The 21295-nt window shown below is 37.4% G+C and overlaps 1 protein-coding gene across 9 annotated transcripts in view; it reads left to right on the top strand.

The window, feature by feature from the left end:
• Nucleotides 1–21295, top strand: part of RNF111 (ring finger protein 111) — a 98141-nt gene that overhangs the window by 55757 nt on the left and 21089 nt on the right. For all 9 annotated transcript variants that reach the window (XM_013992925.2, XM_013992923.2, XM_013992922.2 and 6 more), the window contains exons 3-6: nt 7089–7215; nt 12242–12405; nt 15350–15544; nt 17609–17928. In XM_013992925.2, the coding sequence (XP_013848379.1) occupies nt 7089–7215; nt 12242–12405; nt 15350–15544; nt 17609–17928 (806 nt within the window). The remainder of the gene's footprint in view (nt 1–7088; nt 7216–12241; nt 12406–15349; nt 15545–17608; nt 17929–21295) is intronic.

Below are 21295 nucleotides of genomic sequence, written 5' to 3'. Positions count from 1 at the left end.
ACAGCAGTAATCAGAGCCACGGCAGTGACATTGCCAGATCTTTAACCTAATGAACCACCAGGGATCTCCACATTTTGTTTACCCATTTGTCAGGTGATAGACATTTAATTGTTTCTGGTACTTGACTATTGTGAATAATACTGCTATGAACATTTGGGTACAGATTCTTTGCATATATGTTTTCGTTTTTGTTGGACAGATAACCCAGTAGAAGAGTCCTGAAGGAAATTCAAAGTTTTTCAAGGTCAAGGTTGTTAAAATTTTGGTTACTTTGTGATTGCACAAGACAGAAGCAGTAGCAAAGGCAGTAAGTAGCAGGGAGATGCTTTTGATAATAACTAGCACCAACTAGTTATGGCATGGTGATAATACTTTATATAGAGACTGAGTTTGGAATTGGAATTAAGTGTTAATTCCAAATTCGCTTACATTTGCTTGACAAGTCATTTAGACTTCTGAAGTTTAAGTTTCTTTATGGAGCTAGACATGCAGAATATTCTACATGGGACAAAGTATGCGCTCACAAATTGGAAGCTAGTCTTGTTATTGGCAATGTGTTGGACTTAAGGCACAGGGAAACCAGGATTACCAGCATTTTTCTTTTTTAGTTCCTGAAGAATTGTCAGAGAAGCTGTTGTTTTTATAAACATTGTTACACCACCCAGGCTGTTACATTTTACTTTCCTCATGACATACTAAAAAGTACATACAGCAGGAGGGGTTCCCTTTATTGCTCAGCTGTAGGGAACCCGACTAGTATCCTTTTGAGGATGTGAGTTTGATCCCTGGTCTCACTCAGTGGGTTAAAGATCCAGTGTTGCCATGACCTATGGTGTAGGTCGAAGACATGGCTCAGATCCTGCATTCCTGTGGCTGTGGCATAGGCCGGCAGCTGCCGCTCTGATTCGACCCCTGTCACAGAGGGTTAAGGATCCTACATAGCCGCAACTGTGGTTCAGATTTGATCCCTGGCCCAGGAACTTTCATATGCTGTGGGTATGGCCAATAAATAAGTAAATAATTTTCATTCTAGAGATTCCAAAATTTTGCCTATTATGATTGTTATATGATTTTATGTATTCAAGTTTTGCTTGTAAATGTTCCTTTTAGAAAATTGATGTTTAACTGATAAAATAGCAGTGCCTAAGTGAGTTATTTATATAACTTGTAGCTATACAGTCTCTGTGTTCATAAAAAATTATATAAATTGAATTTTAATGCATTAACAAAGCTTGCTTTGTATCATTTATCATTGTTACTTCAAAATGTTACATTTACATTTATCTTTGCTTAACTATGTAAAAGGTGCTTAATGATGTTAGGTGATATTTTTTACAGACTTGTAAAGAAATTTCATGTCTACACACATGGAGAAAAGTCACTAATAGAGTTCATACGCAGATGTAGCTTTTCTACATGTAAAGTGATGATGTCCAGTTGGTGGGTTACAAGAAGGGAAATTTAAAAAAATCCATGATGCTTTATTTTGATATATAATGCTGTTTTAAATATATGATTGCCTGTGTGCTCTTATTTTAATCTATATTGTGCATGTAATTATGAATAATTAGAAAAGTAATTTGGAAATTGAATTGAGAATATTAAGTAGCCACGTGAGTGCTGATATTTTGTTTTTCTCTACCTATAAGATATTTATGCTGTTAAAAATACGTTTGACCTTAACATGTCTATGTGTATAATCTTTATTTATTTGTTTCTTTTTAGGGCCATACTCGTGGCATATGGAAGTTCCCAGGCTAGGGGTCTAATGGGAGCTGCAGCTGCCAGCCTATGCCACAGCCACAGCTACACAGGATCCAAGCCATATCTGTGACCTACACCACAGCTCATGGCAATGCCAGATTGCTAACTCACTGAGCAAGGCCAGGGATTGAACCTGCATCTTTATGGATACTAGTTGTATTTGTTTCTGCTGCACCACAATAGGAAATCCTGTGTAATCTTTAAAACTTAGAAACTTCTTTAAAAATTTGCACATCTCTCTCTCTTTTTTTTAACTTTAAGGCCATATTTGTGGCAATGGAAGTTCCCAGGCTAAGGTCAGATTTCTTTCTTTTTTGCTTTTATTATGCCCAGTTATATGGAGGGTTTCTTGCTCTTTTTAGAGGTTTAAGTTCTTCTGCCAGCGTTCAGTAGATGTTCTGTGTGAATCATTCTACATGTAGTTGTGGGTTTTTGTGTGTGTTTGTAGGAGAAGGTGTGCGTGACGTCTTACTCTCCCACCATCTTGATCCTTCTCCTAAGGGTCAAATCTGAGCTGCACCTACTGGCCTACACCACAGCCACAGCAACGCAGAAACCGAGATGTGTCTGTGACCTACACCACAGCTCATGGCAGTGCCACATCCCGGACCCACTGAGTGAGGCCAGGGATGGAACCTGCATCCTCATGGGCAGTAGTTGGGTTTGTTTCTGCTGTGCTACAACGGGAACTCCAGTTTTTTGGTTTTTTTTTTTTTGTTTTGTTTTGTTTTTTTTTTTTTGTCTTTTTAATGGATAGAATAATTTGCAAGACTTCCAAAATAGAAATATTATGAAATATTTTTAAAATTACTGTTTCTTTGGAGTTCCCATCCTGGCTCAGTGGTTAACGAATCCATCTAGGAACCATGAGGTTGCGGGTTCCATCCCTGGCCTTGCTCAGTGGGTTAAGGATCCGGCATTGCCATGAGCTGTGGTATGGGTTGCAGACGCGGCTCGGATCCCGCATTGCTGTGGCTCTGGCGTAGGCCGGCGGCTACAGCTCTGCTTCGACCTCTAGCCTGGGAACCTCCATATGCCGTGAGAGCAGCTCAAGAAATGGCAAAAAGACAAAAAAATAAAAATTACTGTTTCTTCAATCAGATCATCTTTTATTGGCTCTATGATTTACCAGTGCCTGCTTTATCTTCTCTGGAGTAGGAGAGCAAGTTGTAGATCTTTGTCATGGGCTTGTAACCTTTCCAAATACTGGTCAGTTTTTTAAGTAGTGTAGATACTTAAAGGAGGAGATTTATTAGAGATGAAATTCTAGGTTATCTAGGAATGGTACCTCGAGTGAAGAAATGTAGATGGTGTACATACCTCAGTAAGAAAAAAGTTGATCCATTTGTTGTCAAGCAAGAGTTCTGTAAGAGTTGAGTAAAAATGAATATACAGCATCAATGGAATACCAGCATATTAGTAGAACATATAATGAAACAGGGAGCTTATTTATAAGAGCAACAGAGAGAGTAAAGCAAGATTAATCTCAATGGGAGTATTATTTGGCTTCTATGAAGAAAATTACATAACTTATAGAAAGTTATAGTTAACATCAAACTAAACCCTACAGTTTTTCTAGAGGTTTATAAATATAACTTTGGTATGGCAAGATATGTTCTTGAATGAAAAAATATACATTATAGAGATAACACGGCTTTGTTAGTGTTGCTTAATGGCAGTCCAGTCCAAATCTCAGAAATTTTGCTTTCCCCTTGACTTTATAATCCTGAAGAATAATTGGGAAAACCTGAATCTCCTAAGGATCAAAATAGAGTTTAGTATATTCTACATGCAAAAAAATTAATTTAGACCTTCTATATTATGTCAGACACAAAAATTAAAATGGATTACCAACCTAATGTAAGAGCTAAATTATACAACTTCTAGAAGAAATTCTTAGTCACCTTTGGTTAGGCAGAAATTTCTTTAAAAAGGTCACCAAAAATATCTATTAAAGTAATTGCTGATTGGGCTTCATCAAAATTAAAGACTTTTATGCTTTGTAAGACACCATTAAGAAAATGAAAAAATAGAGAGAGAACTTTTTTTTTTTCCCCAGCCACACCTGCAGCATATGGACGTTCCCACGTTGAATCAGAGCTACAGCTGACAGCCTATGCGACAGCCATGGCAACATTGATCCGAGCTGCATCTGCAACCTAAACTGCAGCATGCAGCAATCCCGGATCCTTAACCCACTGAGTGAGGCCAGGGATTGATCCTGCATCCTCACAGACACTATGTTGTATTCTTAATCAACTGAGCCACAACAGGATCACCTATAAAGAACTCTTAAAACTCAACATTAAGACCAAGTTCCAAGTTAAATATGGACAAAAGATTTGACTAGAGATTTCATTAAAGTGTCTAATAAACACTTGAAAAAATATTTGACATTATTAGTTATCATAAAAATGGAAATCAAACCACAATGAGGTACTACTATATATGATGAACTAGAACAGCCATAATAAAAAAGGCACAATAGCAGTAATTGGTGAAGATGTAGAGAAACTGGAGCCTTCATTTTCCTTGTGGGAGTGTAAAAATTAACAGCCACTTAGGAAAACAATTTGGCATTTCCTTAAAAATGCTAAATGTAAATTTACGATATTATTCATAAATTACATTCCTAAGTATTTACCTAAGAAAAATTACATGAATGTATGAAGACTTACAGATGAATGTTTCTAGCAGCTTTATTTGTAATAGCCAAAAGTAAGAAAAAATCAGATGTCCAGCAAGCAGATGGATAAACAAATTGTGATATATTCATAGGATACCACTCAACAATAAAATCGAACTATTAATGGAGTTCCTGTTGTGGCTCAGCAGAAAGGAATCTATGAAGCAGACAGGTATCTATGAAGATGCGGGTTCAGTCCCTGGCCTTCGTCAGTGGGTTGGAGATCCAATGTTGCCATGAGCTGTGGTGGAGGTCACAGAGGCGGCTCGGATCTGGCGTTGCTGTGGCTGTGGTGTAGGCTGGCAGCTGTAGCTCCGATTCAACTCCTAGTCTGGGAATGTCATATGCCGCGGGAGAGGCCCTAAAAAAGCAAAAAATAAAAATAAATAAGTAAAAATGAACTATTAATATCCATAGCAGGGAGTTCCCATTGTGGCTCAGTGGTTAATGAATCTGACTAGGAACCATGAGGTTGCAGGTTCCATCCCTGGCCTTGCTCAGTGGGTTAAGGATCCGGCGTTGCTGTGAGCTGTGGTGTAGGTCGTAGACATGGCTTGGATCCCGCGTTGCTGTGGCTCTGGTGTAGGCTGGTGGCTACAGCTCCGCTTAGACCCCTAGCCTGGGAACCTCCATATGCCACATGGGTGCGGCCCTAGAAAAGGCAAAAACACCAAAAAAAAAAAAAAAAAAAAAAATCCACAGCAACATGAATAAATCTCAAAATAAGTACACCCAGTAAAAGAAGCCAATAGGAAAGTGTATGTAATGTATAACTTCATTTATATTGAGCTCTTGAAAATAAAAATCCATAATGACTGAAAGCAGATTAGTTGTAGAGGTGTAGGGATGGGGATAGAAGGATGATGATTAACTGAAAATAGGGCTGTGGAATCTTCTGAGGGTATTGGAAATGTTTTAAAATTGGATTGAGGTGATGGTTATGCTCCATATATATACTAAAATCAGTAAAATATACACCTAAAGTAGGTAAAATGTTAAGTTCTCAATATTCTTATGGGAAAATTCTTATCAAAAACATGACTTTTAAACTGTTGGCTGACCTTTATATTGACAGATAATAGTAATGAAGAGAGAAGAATGCTTTAAAAAAGACATTTCAGCCCTAGATTTTTAAAAAATTCAGCAAGAGAAGAAATTGAGCATAACTTTTCTTTCTCCCTCCCTCTCTCCTTCTCTTTCTTTCTTTTTAACTGTTGTAACCATTTTTAGGCGTGCAGTTCAGTAGTTTTAAGAATATTCACATTGGGAGTTCCCATTGTGGTGCAGCGGAAACCTATCTGATTAGGAACCATGAGGTTGTGGGTTTGTTCCCTGGTCTCACTCAGTGGGTTAAGGATCTGGCATTGCTGTGAGCTGTGGTGTAGGGCACAGATGTGGCCCAGATCCTGCATTGCTGTGTCTGTGGTGTAGGCCTGCAACTAGCTCTGATTTGACCCCTAGCCTGGGAACCTCCATATGCTTGGGTATGGCCCTAAAAAGCAGAAAAAAAAAAAAAAAAAAAAAATTTTTTAAAAGAAGAGTAGTTGCATTGCTGTGAAACAAATCTACAGAACTTTTTCTTCTTGCAATCTAAAACTCCATACTCATTACACAGCTCCCTTTCCCCCTTCCTCACAATCCTTGTAACCACCATTTCACTTTCTCTATGAATTTGACTACTTTAAATACTTCACATAAGTGGAATCATACACTCTTTTTGTGTGTGCCTCGGGTTGTTTAACTTAGCAGGGCCAGATTCTATTTATAATATATTATCTAGTGCCATAAATAAAAATTAGTTCTAGATAAGGTAAATAATTAAGGAAACACATTGAACCAAATATGTACAATCTTCTAAATAGGAAGCACTTTCCAAACTTAGGCTATTATATAAAAGAACACATACAAAAATATTAACACATTTTATAGCACAAAACTAAAAGTCTACTGTGTTTCTTAAAAAAATAGCATATCACATTTAAAAAAACAAAGAAAACATACAGTGAGCATAGTATCTTTATTTTCGATATTAAAGAGTTAATATAGTATGTAAATATCTTACATAAAATTTTATATCAGTACTTTTAGATATTAGTGTTACTATCTCAATATAAGATTATACAAATTCATATGGAAACTACTAAAAGTTTTTAAAGAAGAAACAAAAATCATAAGAGGAAGTAATCAGGAGTATGTGCACATTAAGTGAATAAGTACTGATTTCACTATGTGTGGTGAGCTCTGGTTTTAAAAAGTTTGGCAGGAGTTCTTGTTGTGGCGAAGTGATTAACGAATCCGACTAGGAACCATGAGGTTGCGGGTTTGATCCCTGGCCTTGCTCAGCAGGTTAAGGATCCGGCATTGCCGTGAGCTGTGGTGTAGGTCGCAGATGTGGCTCGGACCCCAAGTTGCTGTGGCTGTGGTGTAGGCAGGTGGCTACAGCTCTGATTAGACCCCTAGCCTGGAAACCTCCATATGCTGAAGGAGTGGCCCTAGAAAAGAAAAAAAAAAAAGTTCGGCAGATGTGATTTTCTACTTTTATAATGGATTGTGATATTCAAAGTCAAAATAAAAATAATTGTCTATAAATTAGCTGACAGGCATATGCCCTCTAAATGTTTTTGCTTTTTGTTTTCAGGAAGTATTGATGAAGATGTTGTGGTGATAGAAGCTTCCTCCACTCCCCAGGTCACTGCCAATGAAGAAATTAATGTTACCTCAACTGACAGTGAAGTGGAGATAGTAACAGTTGGGGAAAGCTATCGGTAAGATTTTAATTCCTAGTCGTATGTTTGAAATTCAAAATATAAATTTTGGGAGTTCCCGTCGTGGCGCAGTGGTTAACGAATCCGACTAGGAACCATGAGGTTGCGGGTTTGGTCCCTGCCCTTGCTCAGTGGGTTGACGATCCGGCGTTGCCGTGAGCTGTGGTGTAGGTTACAGACGCGGCTCGGATCCCGCGTTGCTGTGGCTCTGGTGTAGGCCAGTGGCTACAGCTCCGATTGGACCCCTAGCCTGGGAACCTCCATATGCCGTGGGAGCGGCCCAAGAAATAGCAACAACAACAACAACAACAACAACAAAGACAAAAGACAAAAGACAAAATATATATATATATATATAAATTTTGTGTCCTGGTGCTCCCTTTGTATAAGTGGTGCTGCATTTATACTTCACATGTACCCTTCCAAAGAACTGTCAGCTGGGCCCAGGCTGCCCTCCTGTGAGTTCAGGCCACTGTTGTCTTTGATGAGGAAACACCATGAGGACACAAAACAAATGGGTTGTAACAAGTTCTGCATTCCATCAGGTCACAGGGCCAAAGGGACAAACAGTGTGAACTGGAAATTGGCACTTGCCATATGCCTCTGCATAGATTAAATCATGAGTCACTGCAGCTCCTGACCCTTAGCACACCCTGAAAGAAGCTCAGGGTGAAGAATAGGAGTGAGGTACTCTGTGCTCTGGAAAAACTGACAGAACACATCTTCAGATAGGTATTGTCAGGAGAAGATTTTATGAGTCCAGTTCTGGCATCTCCTCATATCTAGAAAAGCACTAAAATCCTTCATGATGTCTGTTCCTTGTGACTAGCAGTAACCTTCACAAAACTAGCAGTGACCTTCTCCAAAATGTGTGCTTGCTTGCATGGACCTCCCCATTTCACCAAAATCATATATAGACCATACCCTGCCTCTTTGGAGTGATTTTTTCAGAGCTGTCTGAAGTGCTTCCTCCCAGGCTGTAGACCTTATTTTGCCCCAAATAAAACTTAACTCTCAAAAAAATTATTTATGTATATATTTATATTCATATATAAATATTTAGACATATTTATGCTACAAGTATTTGCATTTTTTTTTTGACCTAGTTCGAGTATGTTATAGCAACTGGATTAGTGGTTGTCAGATTAAGCTGCATTATAGTCATCCACATAGATTATAAAATATATTCTGAATCATAGTCCAGCAGATCCAGAATCTTAGGGATCAGTATTTTTTTTAAGCACCCCAAGTATACAGTAAGTGTAGGGAGTTCCCCGGTGGCACAGTGGGTTAAGGATTCAGTGTTGTCACTGCTGTGGCTTGGGTTGCTCCTGTGGCATGGATTTGATCCCTGGCCCAGGAACTTCCACGTGCCACAAGTGCAGCCAAAAAAAATAGTCATTGCTCTTGGTAAACAGCAGTTTTACATGGTGTTTTACAAAACTGAGTTTTCAAACTCAATTTCAGAGAGTTCACAAACTCCTTTGGAATTTAGATGTGAATAGTACTTAAATATTGGGATCTGATATTGATATCTCATCAGTACCAGTGACATTTGTATTATTATATTAGGACAACCTAGTAGGAAACGTATTTTTTGAATTTTTTTAACCTTCACTTTTAATATTATGTAAGCCCTTAAATGAAAAATCCTCATTCGTTTTGATAAATAACTAGAAATGGCATTGCCCTTTTGAAAATCACTTTGACCAAGGAAAAAAAAAAAGAGAGAGAGAGACCCTAATACTATATTTACCATGTGCTTTAGTTGATTACAAATGTTGGTAAGGGAAGAAGTAAAGTATTCCTCTCTTTCATTTGATACACCAAACTAACCTATGGATGCATTGTAATTTTTGTGCTGTAATGAATTTAGAAATGTATTTGCTTAATTTTAATTTGTTACTGATTTTTTAAAAAGACATTCTTGCTTCAGAAGCATGTTACAAACATACCTAGAATATGCTTCTCTACTTGCCCATTGGGGTACTACTTTTAATATCACGGAAGAGAGCACTCTATAATATGTCCATAATTGTTTTAAATTTTCAGTGATTTTCCTGGACTCTGAGGAAAATTGATAGTTCACGGTATATGCCACAGTTATCCTGTGACTGCCATAGTGCCTTTGGTTCAACACTGATTGGGTGTAAGGGTTGTTGAAGTGGTTCAGGAGAAAGAGAACTGTTCTCTTTTTCCCTGTGGAACCAGAGAGCTTTCTTGTCATGAAGATGCTTAATGGTCAAGGAGATGCATTTACCATAGTGATAGTGATCTTGAAGAAGACACACAGTGGAGTTCCTGTCATGGCTCAGTGGTTAACGAATCTGACTAGGAACCATGAGATTGTGGGTTTGATCCCTGGCCTCGCTCAGTGGGTTGAGGATCCAGCACTGCCATGAGCTGTGGTGTAGGTCGCAGATGTGGCTCGGATCCTATGTTGCTGTGGCTCTGACATGGGCTGGCAGCTGCAGCTCCAATTGGACCCCTGGCCTGGAAACCTCCATAAGCCACGAGTGCAATCCTGGAAAAAGACAAAAAAAAAAAAAAAAAAAAATTCTTGGTTTCTTAAGAATTTTAAATGGTCTTTCTCCTTATCTAAAACCATTTCATCTTGAAACATTTGTTTACTCTCGTGCCTTAATCTATACAGTTCTTGCTGGAATATGATGGTCTGTTTGTTTTACTGTATTAGGCTTTAACCTCTATATTCCTATTACTTGAAAATTTTATTTTATTTTTTTAATGTTTTTTATTTTTTCCATTATAGCTGGTTTACAGTATTCTGTCAGTTTTCCATTGTACAGCAAAGTGACCCAGTCACTCATACATATATACAATCTTTTCTCACGTTATCCTCCATCGTGCTCCATACTAAGTGACTAGATATCGTTCCCAGTGCTATACAGCAGGATCTCATTGCTTATCCACTCCAAAGGCAATGGTTTACATCTATCAAACCCAAATTCTCAGCCCACCCCACTCCCTCCCCCTACATTTTGGCAACCACAAGTCTGTTCTTCATGTCTGTGATTTTCTTTTCTTTTGAAAAGTTCATTTGTGCCATATGTTAGATTCCAGTATAAGTGGTGTCCTGTGGTATTTGTCTTTCTCTTTCCGACTTACTTCACTTAGTATGAGAGTCTCTAGTTCCATCCATGTTGCTCAAATAGCATTGTTCTTTTTTATGGCTGAGTAGTATTCCATTGTGTATATATACCACAACTTCCTAATCCAATCATCTGTGATGGACATTTGAGTTGTTTGCATGTCTTGGCTATTGTGAGTAGTGCTGCAATGAACATAGGGGTGGATGTGTCTTTTTCAAGGAAAGTTTTTTCTGGATATATGCTCAAGAATGGGATTGCTTTGTCATATGGTGGTTTTATATTTAGTTTTTTGAAGTACTGTCATACTGTTTTCCATGGTGGGTGTACCACTTCAGAAAATTTCATTTTAGAATTTGAACTTCTTTCTAAACTTTTAGTCTCTGTACATGCCGAGGCTATTTTCAGGCCAGTTTGAACTTTGGGATTCTTTTCTAAATGGTCAAGCTCATACCCCTGATTACTGTATGTTAGTGGATCTGGCTTGTTCTTTCCATACATGCTGAAAATAAGCTTATAAGCAGTTTTACATTCAGCTTGGGCGAGAGAAAAACCAACTTCATAAGCTGCAGCTTTTTAAAACATTTATTTTTCTCTCCTAGAGCCTTAGGACTGCATTTTCTACATACTATCCCTCTGTTCCCTTAGTCCACATCATTATAAGGAATCCTTTAAATTTTTTAAAAATAAAATGTATGCCTGTAAGAAATTTATTACAATATACATAATTAAAAGATGGTAAAACTTTCGATGTTGAAGCCTTGTGACTACATACCTTAAAAGCGTATAACGCGGGAGTTCCCATGGTGGCGCAGTGGTTAACGAATCCGACTAGGAACCATGAGGTTGCGGGTTCGATCCCTGCCCTTGCTCAGTGGGTTAAAGATCCGGCGTTGCCGTGAACTGTGGTGTAGGTCGCAGACGTGGCTCGGATCCCGCATTGCTGTGGCTCTGGCGTAGGCTGGTGGCTACGGCTCCGATTGGACCCCTAGCCTGGGAACCTCCATATGCCACGAGAGCGGCCCAAGAAATGGCAAAAAGACAAAAAAAAAAAAAAAAAAAGTGTAACGCGGCTCAGATGGTGTTTTTTAATAGCTGACAAACTAGTAAATTAGCTACGACTGTCTTTACCTCTCGTGATTGCAAGAAATGTCTCTGGTGCTTTGAATCTCGTTTAGGACACTCAGCCTGGTTTGGAACTCCCAAAGCCGTGCTTTGCAAATCCAATTTGGACTAAACATAGATCATGTGGATATTACTAAATGTTTAGGGCGTTGATATTTTTGCTACTGTATCTATGGGGAATAATTTTAAATAATTTATTTCCATAAAATGTAAATAATTGATTATAACCCAGGTGAATATTCAAAATAACCATTGAAAAGAAAGGAGCATTTTTGAATAGGATCCTGTATTTTATACCAATGAGTGGTCTAATATATCATTTTTCATTTCCAGGTCAGTTGGTAGACATTTGTTGAATATTTAATTCATCAAATGTTTATTGAGAGGTAGCCATTATGCTAGTCATAATTTTTAATTATATTACGATTATTACTTTGGGTTATTTTTGCATGGAGAATTTCATTACTTACTTTGTAAGATAGCCTTATAATTTATTAGGTAGGATTCCCATTGTGGCTCAGCATTAATGAACCCAACTAGTATCCATGAGGATGTGGGTTCAATCCCTGGTACCACTAAGTGGGTTAAGGATCTGGCGTTGCCATGAGTGGCAGTATAGCTTGCAGATGCAGCTCAGATCCCATGTTGCTGTGGCTGTGGTGTAGGCCAGTAGTTGCAGCTTTCGACCCCTAGCCTGGGTACTTCCATGTGCTGCATGTGTGGCCCACTTCTTAGTTGACTAAAAATTTTGCTTGTTTTTCATGTTTACTAATTTGATATTGTTGTTCCTTAAGGTCTCGTTCGACCCTTGGCCACTCCAGATCTCACTGGAGCCAAGGTTCAAGTTCTCATACAAGTAGGCCACAGGAGCCACGAAACCGCAGTAGGATTTCTACTGTTATCCAGCCCTTGAGGCAGAATGCAGCAGAAGTTGTGGACCTTACTGTTGATGAAGATGGTGAGTTTGGAATACTAGTAGTGTAGAATTAAGCAGAAAATTTGATAGGATAAAATATCAATATGCTAGAAACTCCTATTGCTGGTTAATGGTAACATAATATTAAATTACAGGGAAGTTGTCAGATATCCTAATGTTATTTTTCAAGTAATATAATAACCTTCAGATTGTAAATTGTGTCTAAAAATTCTTTCTGGATATTATTTCATTGCTTAGTAGTTACTTTCTCTGAAAAAAGCATATTTTTACAAGTGGTAGTTTGATATATTCTCAGACTTACATATTACTTTCATTTGTAATACTGTTGTCATACTTTAACTTTACTATGAAAGATAGAAACAATACTTTTAAAACACAGAACAGAAAAGCAATGTAACTGAATTAGATGGTTAATCTGGTTATTTGAGATGTTGAATTTGCTTTTAAAAGTTATGTTATCCTTCATTGTAATATTACAGTTACCTTTTGTTTTGCTCAGCTTTAGTGTCTTGTTTTGGCTTACAGTTGCACCCAAATAACTGTGAAAACAAAGTTAGCCTTGGAAAATACTGGTTAGGGAAAGGGGTAGCAAATATGAATATATGAATACATACATGAATTTTTCGTGATATTGAGACTTATCTTCAGATACTACTAGTTACATTCTAGAAGGAAATGATCAATCATAATTTCCTTAAGGAAACAGCAAGCCATATATGAATTTATTAGCTTTTAGTGTTAGCTGTCAGTTGGAAAAAGGATATATTCAGTAGGTAGAAAGAGTTAGGGGCCTTGTGCAGTCAGCTCTTATATCAGCTGTTTGCATTTTGGATGATCATAACTTTCACAGCACCATTCCTTTAGAATTAAGATTCTTTTGAAGAGATAATTTATTCCTCTTGTCTGCATTTTATTCAACAGTGTCTCAGTTTTTGTTTTAGAGCACCATAAATTATCTGCGAGACAGTAGTTAATATAAGAGATTAATTAAAGATTACTCAGTTAATTAAATATTGGTTGATTATTTTGGAAACTTTTAGTGTGTTTTCCCACATAACACCTACCATCCAGTAAAGTAGGAAAAGGTGGCAGAGTAGCCATTTAACCCATCAGAATTAGTTCAACCAGAAAACTTTAACATTTTGCTTAAAAGTATTCCAGTGATCAATAGATGCCCCCTTCTTCCTACTGGTTTCTCTTAGTGGAAGCTTCCATCTTATTGAAAATAAATCCAAAACTTAAGTATTTCAGTTAGACCAGCAGTTCTTACTTGGCAGCCATTTTATGCCCCTGGAGACATTTGGCAATACCTGCAGACAGTTTTGGTTCCCACAGTTGGGGAAGAGAGCTACTAACATCTAAGAGGTAGAGACCAGGAGTGCTCCTAAATGTCCTACAATGCAAAGGGCAGCCCACTCCATCCTGTTCCCATCCCCAACAAAGAATAATTCAGTTAAAAATGTCAATACTGCTGAGATAGGTAAACTGAGATAAACTGCAAATAGAGGTTACTCCCTTTCCTTTCTATGCTTAGGCAAATGTATTTTTTTAAGCATCCAAAGTACAGTGTACCGTATAGACTAACAAGTATAATTTGTGTTTCAGGAATCAGCCTGCTGTGCTGCATTGTTCAGAAAAGCTTGTCCTCTCAATCTGTATCACATTTAAAGAGTCACTTCTGGGACTTCCCATTGTGGCTCAGCAGTAACGAACCCAACTAGTATCCATGAGGATGCAAGTTTGATCCTTGGCCTCATTCAGTGGGTTAAGGATCTGGTGTGGCTGTGGCTATGGTGTAGGCCAGCAGCTGCAGCTCCAGCCTGGGAACTTCCATATGCCAAAGGTGCGGCCCTAAAATGCAAAAAAAAAAAACCTACACAAAAACGAAAAAACAGAGTCACTTATTTTCAGGTCTAATTGTTGTGACTATGCTTTGGACAGATTTCTTTCTTTTTTTCTTTTTAGGGCTGCACTTTTGCCATATGGAAGTTCCCAGGCTAGGGGTTGAATTGGAGCTGCAGCTGCCAGCCTGTGCCACAGCCATAGCAACACCAGATCCGACCCAGTCTATGACCTACACCACAGCTCACAGCAACCCCAGATCCTTAACCCGCTGAGTGAGGCCAGGGATCAAACCCACATCCTCGTAGGTACTAGTTGGGTTCGTTTCCACTCAGCCACAACAGGAACTCCTCCCATTATTCTTTATTTTTCAACAATCAGAGTCTAAAATGTAACTCATTTATAAGTTCTGCCTGAAATTTCTTTTAATTTCTACCGCAAAACTTTAATTTTTATTAGAAAGCACTGATGAATTCTTGCAAAAGTTTGAGGAGAGGAACATAAAAAAGGCATGTGAAAAAGAAATCTAATGTTTATTAAATGACTGTTGGTAAAGCATCATATAAAGTACTTTATATATGTGAGGTCTGTTCATCCCAACAACAGTTCTATGAAGAAATTCTGTACCTTTCCACTTCTACAGATGAAGAAGTGGAGAGTGCCTAATTAATTTATCCTTGATCACACTGTCAGTGGTGAAATCAGAACTGCTCTCCAAGCTATCAGACTCTAAAATCCACAGAGAAATCCAGAGAAAGTACAGTTAGTAATACTATTCTAACAACCTGTAACAGTGTGTATAAACACAGCAGAGGGACTTTTACCTTTTTTTTTTTCTTTGTGATCAGGAAAGTCACGTAGTTACCCCGAAAAACTATGTTAATCCTCTGAATTATTGGAATAAGCATATATGTATTAGGGTTTTTTTGCAATAACAGTAACGTATTTTAATGTTGACAGTTTAACTTTATGAAAGCTTTTTTTAGCTATATATTGTACTTTTTAGAGGGTTCATATTTTAAGTTTGCCTTATTAATTATCATAAAATGTATAGCTCTTATTAGAATATAACTCATTACCTAATTTGTTTAGAAATGCTAAATAAACATTTTGTATTTTGTAGAACCTACTGTAGTACCAACCACTTCTTCAAGAATGGAATCACAAACCACAAGCGCTTCCATTAATAATTCAAATCCATCTACCTCTGAGCAGGCCTCTGATACTGCTTCAGCTGTCACTAGTAGCCAACCCTCCACAGTGTCAGAGACTTCAGCTACTCTTACAAGCAATATTATGACTGGTACTTCTACAGGAGGTGTGTTTAAAAAAAAAGAGTGGGGGGAGGGACTCTTGGAAAAAGAATTGTTTTTAAGATTTTTAGCTGTGTTAGCAAGAGTGTATTCTTAGAGTAAACATCATATGTGAACAAAGTAGTCCCAATTAGAATTGGACTATGACTTCATATTTGAGTCTGTGTGCTATTTGTTACCAAGCTATTGTAGCTCAACTGAAAGAGACTGGGGAGAATTAAATGGCTGACTCCAAAAATACAAGCAACAAAAGAAAAATAAAGGTAAATTAGACTTCATCAAAATTTAAGTTCCCTTTATTGTTTTAGCCAGTCTTGGTTGGAATTTTGTATTATTTATAAATAACCAGAAGATTCTTAATTGATATATTGGCCCCAAAGAGAATAGCTATGACCTGTGAGCTAAGTTAGAGCAGGATCTCCCTGGTATTGGTTACTCTAGAAATAAGGCTAGAATTGTGGTACTCCAGAATCCTAAGGATTCTGAGGAGGTGTCTCAGGAGTCAGGTGGGTAAAGTGGAAAGGAAGAATGGAGTTTGGGTTTTTAACTCTTCTAATTTAATTCTAATAATTTTAAAATAAATTATTTCCATTTTTATCTGTTTTATGAAATTTCTATGTAGTTTGAGGAAAGGGTGCCCTTTTTTAGAGGAGTTTGAAACAAGATAGATCTTCTGGGGGCACTTCTGCTATTCTTCTGGCATGGAAAAACATGCTATCAAAATAATTCCAGACATGTGACAGAGAGCATAACCAGGACTCAGATGTTTCATACCTAAAAGATTATCATGTTTTCTAACAACAACCATGCAAGGCAATTATTGCTACATTTAATAAGTAAGAATGAGGTTAAATAACTTTGCTAAGGTCACATTGCTCACGGTTAGACAGGCTTAGGATTAGAATTCAGGCCCATCTGACTCCATGTTTCTTTTCCCCCCTGTTCAACACTGAGTCACTAGTTTATTTTAAGAGACCTTTAAATTTTCACATAGTAGAGTCTTACCATTTCTTATGTTCTGTTGTGTCCAAGTTGAGTGACCAGAGGAATGGAAAAGATATTGGAAATTAGTGAAACATCTAAATATGCTCTGAGTTGGGTGGTTGTGTTCTAAGAAGTATGTAAACCAGCTATAATGGAAAAAAATAAAAATCATTTAAAAAAATTTAAAGAGTGCATAGTAGTCTTCATTATATAGGAATGATTTGTAGTAGTAGCGGCTCATAGAGTTCAGGAGATGAAACTTCGCTTGATGCATTTAATGGAAGGGACTCACATGGCATTTTAGAGTTGTTAAATTTCAATTTAAAACTAATAATTTATTGGAGTTCCTGTCGTGGCGCAGTGGTTAACAAATTCGACTAGGAACCATGAGGTTGCGTGTTCGATCCCTGGCCTTGCTCAGTGGACTAAGGATTCGGTGTTGCTGTGAGCCGTGGGAAGTGGCCCTAGAAAAGGCAAAAAGACAGAAAAAGCAAAAAATAAAATAAAACTAGTTATTTACTTAATCTTTTTTTTTTTTTTTGTAATTTATTTTTATTTTAACTTTTTAGGGCCATACTTGCGGCAGGCATATGGATGTTCCCAGGCTAGGGGTTGAATCAGAGCTGTAGCCACCGGCCTATGCCACAGCTACAGTAATGCAGCCACATCTGTGACCTACACCATGGGTCACAGCAACACTGGATCCTTAACCCACTGTGCAAGACCAGGGATTGAACCTGCATCCTCATGGGTGCTAGTCACATTGTTTGCACTGAGACATGATGGGAACTCCTAAAACTAATCATTTATTATGACCTAGGAAAAGATGATCTTTTGCCATATTTAAATATCATGGTAAATACAAGACTCCTAAAGATTAAGGCTTTCAGGAAAATCCCAGTGAAGATCACTACCTGAAATTATACGTGTGTTAAGAATATGACTGTATCACATTATTATTTACAGATATTTGAATTTACTAAGCATTTCTTATTATTTGCTTATTTATACATATATACACATATATAAAATAGTACATGTTTTTTACACAGTGATATTTGATCTGTGCATTTTTTCATTTCAAGATGACTCAAGGAGAACTGCATCTAGTGCTGTAACGGAAACTGGCCCTCCTGCAATGCCAAGGTTACCTTCTTGCTGTCCCCAGCACTCACCATGTGGAGGGTCATCGCAGAATCACCATGCATTAGGACATCCACACACAAGTTGCTTTCAGCAGCATGGCCACCATTTTCAGCATCATCACCACCATCATCATACTGCCCACCCAGCTGTCCCAGTTTCTCCCTCCTTTAGTGATCCCACTTGCCCTGTGGAAAGACCTCCACAAGTACAAGCACCTTGTGGAGCAAATAGTACTTCTAGTACCAGCTACCATGACCAGGTATGTGGTTCCTGAATTTGTAATTTTTAAAAACTTTGGTTCCTTCAGGAGAAAAAAAAAAAAACTGATAAATTTTATATACTAAGTAAGTCATTCTTGTTCCCCCTGCAAAGTGGCCTAATTTAGTGATCTGTGATTTATTTATTTATTTATTTATTTGCTTTTTAGGGGCACACCCGTGGCATATGGAGGTTAGGCTAGGGGTCTAATTGAAGCTACAGCTGCCAGCCTACACCAGAGCCACAGCGATGCCAGATCTGAGCCACATCTGCGACCTACACAGCAGCTCACGGCAATGCTGTATCCTTAACCCACTGAGTAAGGCCAGGGATTGAACCCACAACCTCATGGTTCCTAGTTGGATTTGTTTCTGCTGTGCCATGATGGGAACTCCTGTGATTTTTTTTTTTTTAAGTATTGAGGATTTCCTCATGGTGTTAAATATTGCAACTGAATGAGGGGGTCAGGAATATGGATAATTGGAAGTGAATTGTTTTTTATTCTGGCATAGTTTTTGGTGATTTTAGTTAAATACAGATGAATCTAATCTTTAAGATTTTATCCCAAGCAAAGTGTTGAAACTGCATCGTCAACCCAATTCATGAGAAATTGGGAAATTCTCCTAGTTTTTCCTCTTCTACCTCCTATTCTGGAGCCTCCCTACAATCTCCACTTAGCTAGAAGTAATTACTCTTTTTAGATGCAAACCTGTAACATAGTTTCTCAGGAGCAGATGAACTTTTTTAGTTTGTGAGAAATTGAAATGTCAGCAAAACATTATAATTAAATTAGTTGATATTATTAGTGCTTGAAATGTCAAATAATATTAAATTAGTATTTGTGATCACACAGAGTAAAGTGAAGTATTATGTGTTCTTTTAACTTATGCTGTGTCATCTCTGTATAATCATGATATAAATCTGGTTGGTGCATATTTTAAAAAACAAAATGTAATTTAAAAGTAAAACTATAACTGATAGATCTGGTAAAAAAGAAAAATGTGCTAGAAAAAAGTCAAAAAGAAATTTAGTGCAGCTGCTTTACCCTCTGACCTTTCCTAGAGTACTTGCTTCATCTTTTAAATTTCTAATGGTTATCTCTTTTGGATGTGACAAATTAAAAATAATTAAGAAATCAAGCAGGATGTTCTCCTAAGGAAAAAATCCTGCTGCTGATATCAGAAGGAAATTTGAAAAGGTTTACTGAGAGTTATTATGATTGAAGAGACTTGTGGTGATGTATTGTTTTTTTAACAGTTCTAAGTATTAACATTTCATGATTGTCTAGACCTGTTCTACCTCTTGGGAATGAGGAAGCAACCTGATTGAGTTAATTATAAGTAGAATCTCTTTTACTGTTCTGCTTTACTTGAAATACAGATAGATGTAAACTACGTGCCTACCTATAAGTAGAGTATTTGGAATGAACACAAAACTTGAAGAAAATTAGCAGGATCAAGCATTCGGTAATTTGATGGGTATGAAGGAAAGCAAGGAGTGGGGTTTTAGAGATATGAACAGTTTGAGATTCATGTAGATATTTGTAGAAATCTGTAATTGGCCACATGCTCATGAGATGGCCTCATATAGTCTCCATTTGACACCTATGTGGATACAGCTGGAAGTTGGGGAGAAGCAAACTGATCTGAGTATTTATAATTTTGTGGATTTCTTATGATTGTCATAGATAGGCAGAGAAAGGTAGGGGAGGATTAGCCCTGACAGCAGAGAAGTTGCAGTAGTCACTTGATTATAGCCTGATACTCCTTTGGGTGTAACTTTCTCTTTTGAGAGAACAGTTTAAATAGTGTTATGCATTATTTATAGTCTATATAAAGTATTATTTGCCATTTCTGTACTACTTTGCTTACCCTCCCTTTTCCTTCTAACATAAGAATTGAATGAACTGCTGGAATTGGGAAGAAGAGAGTCTTCTTTGTTGGTTTTTCCCCTATTTTCTACTTTTACCTTTACTCTCAAGTCCTTCTAGGAGGTCCTTCACCCTACTTTACTCACACTCTGGAAGTGTTCTTAATCACTAACTGGAGAAGAAAATAGGAAATTTGCTCTTCTTCATAGTATTTTGATATTCCAGTCCATTTGCCAAATTTTAGCCCAAATAGGAAAATACAGAATGGACTTGAACCATAAGTAGTAATTCACAATTTTAAGATATTATCCTTGGGAGTTCCCACTGTAGTTTAGTGGGTTAAGAACCAGACTAGTATCCATAAGGATGTGGGTTTGATCCCTGACCTTGCGCAATGGGTTAAGGATCTGGTGTTGCTGCAGGCTGTGGTTTAGGTTACAGATGCAGCTAGGATCTAGCGTTGCAGTCTCTGTGGTGTAGGCTGGCGGGTGCAGCTCCGATTCGACCCTCAGCCTGGGAACTTCCATATTACACAGGTGTGGCCCTAAAAAGAAAAAAAAATATTCATAAACCCTATTAATTTGAATTGGGAGCATGTGTTTTTTCTTGCCATCTCAAAAGAGGCTAAGGCATTCGCTTGATTGTAGACACATAATGTGGAAGACAAGAGTAGCCCTTACTTTTTATCTTCTTGCATCTTCTCCTGTACCACCACAACCCTTTCCTTGTAGCATCCAGAGTTCTTTATATTTCTTTTATTCTCTGAGCTGGGAAGTCATTGAAAGCACAAAAACCATGCTGCCTTTTATAGGAAAAAAAAAAAAAAAAGGAAAAGATATTTCTTTTTTAAGTGCAAAGACCACTACAGTTCTTCACAGGACCACTGGGGAACTTAGCCCTTTACCCTAGCTTTCTTCACCTCTGGCTTCTCAGCTTCTAGTATTGAACAGTTCCTGTACATGATTCTGTATATGATGTCTTTATTTTCTTAAATCACGTTTTAAAAATTACAGCTACACTGAATGCTAAGCAAAGTCTTGTATTTAAAATACTTAAGACTATGAAAAAACAATTTCGTTTCTGTAATCTGCTCTAGAGTAGAAGGTAAAGTGTTTTACTTAAGACTTTTCAGAGTACTCTGGGGGAAAAACTTAATTACTTTTGAGTACAGATAAAATCTTGGCTCTTTGATTTCCCAACTTGGTAAATGAGCCTTCCCTAAAATTATATTCCTAACCAACTATAATGGAAAAAATAAAAATCATATAAAAATTATATTCCTAATAAAAAGAATCATGGTTTAATTTTTTTTTAAGTGAAAAAGTTAATGCGGCAAAGCTAGCTAATGATTTAGCTTGAATAATCTTACGCTCTTTGTTATTGTGGATAAAGTTTGCACTATTAGAGTTTCAGTTGAATGCTTTCTGTGTACAGTTACAAAATAGGACACATTTTTATCTAGAATCTTCAATGTTTTCAGTGGTACGATTATATGTTT

This window comes from Sus scrofa, chromosome 1 (assembly GCF_000003025.6).
Source record: "Sus scrofa isolate TJ Tabasco breed Duroc chromosome 1, Sscrofa11.1, whole genome shotgun sequence".
Classification (NCBI taxonomy): Eukaryota; Metazoa; Chordata; class Mammalia; order Artiodactyla; family Suidae; genus Sus; species Sus scrofa.
Note: the sequence above shows the minus strand (reverse complement) of the source record. Positions and strands in the feature narration are given on the sequence as shown.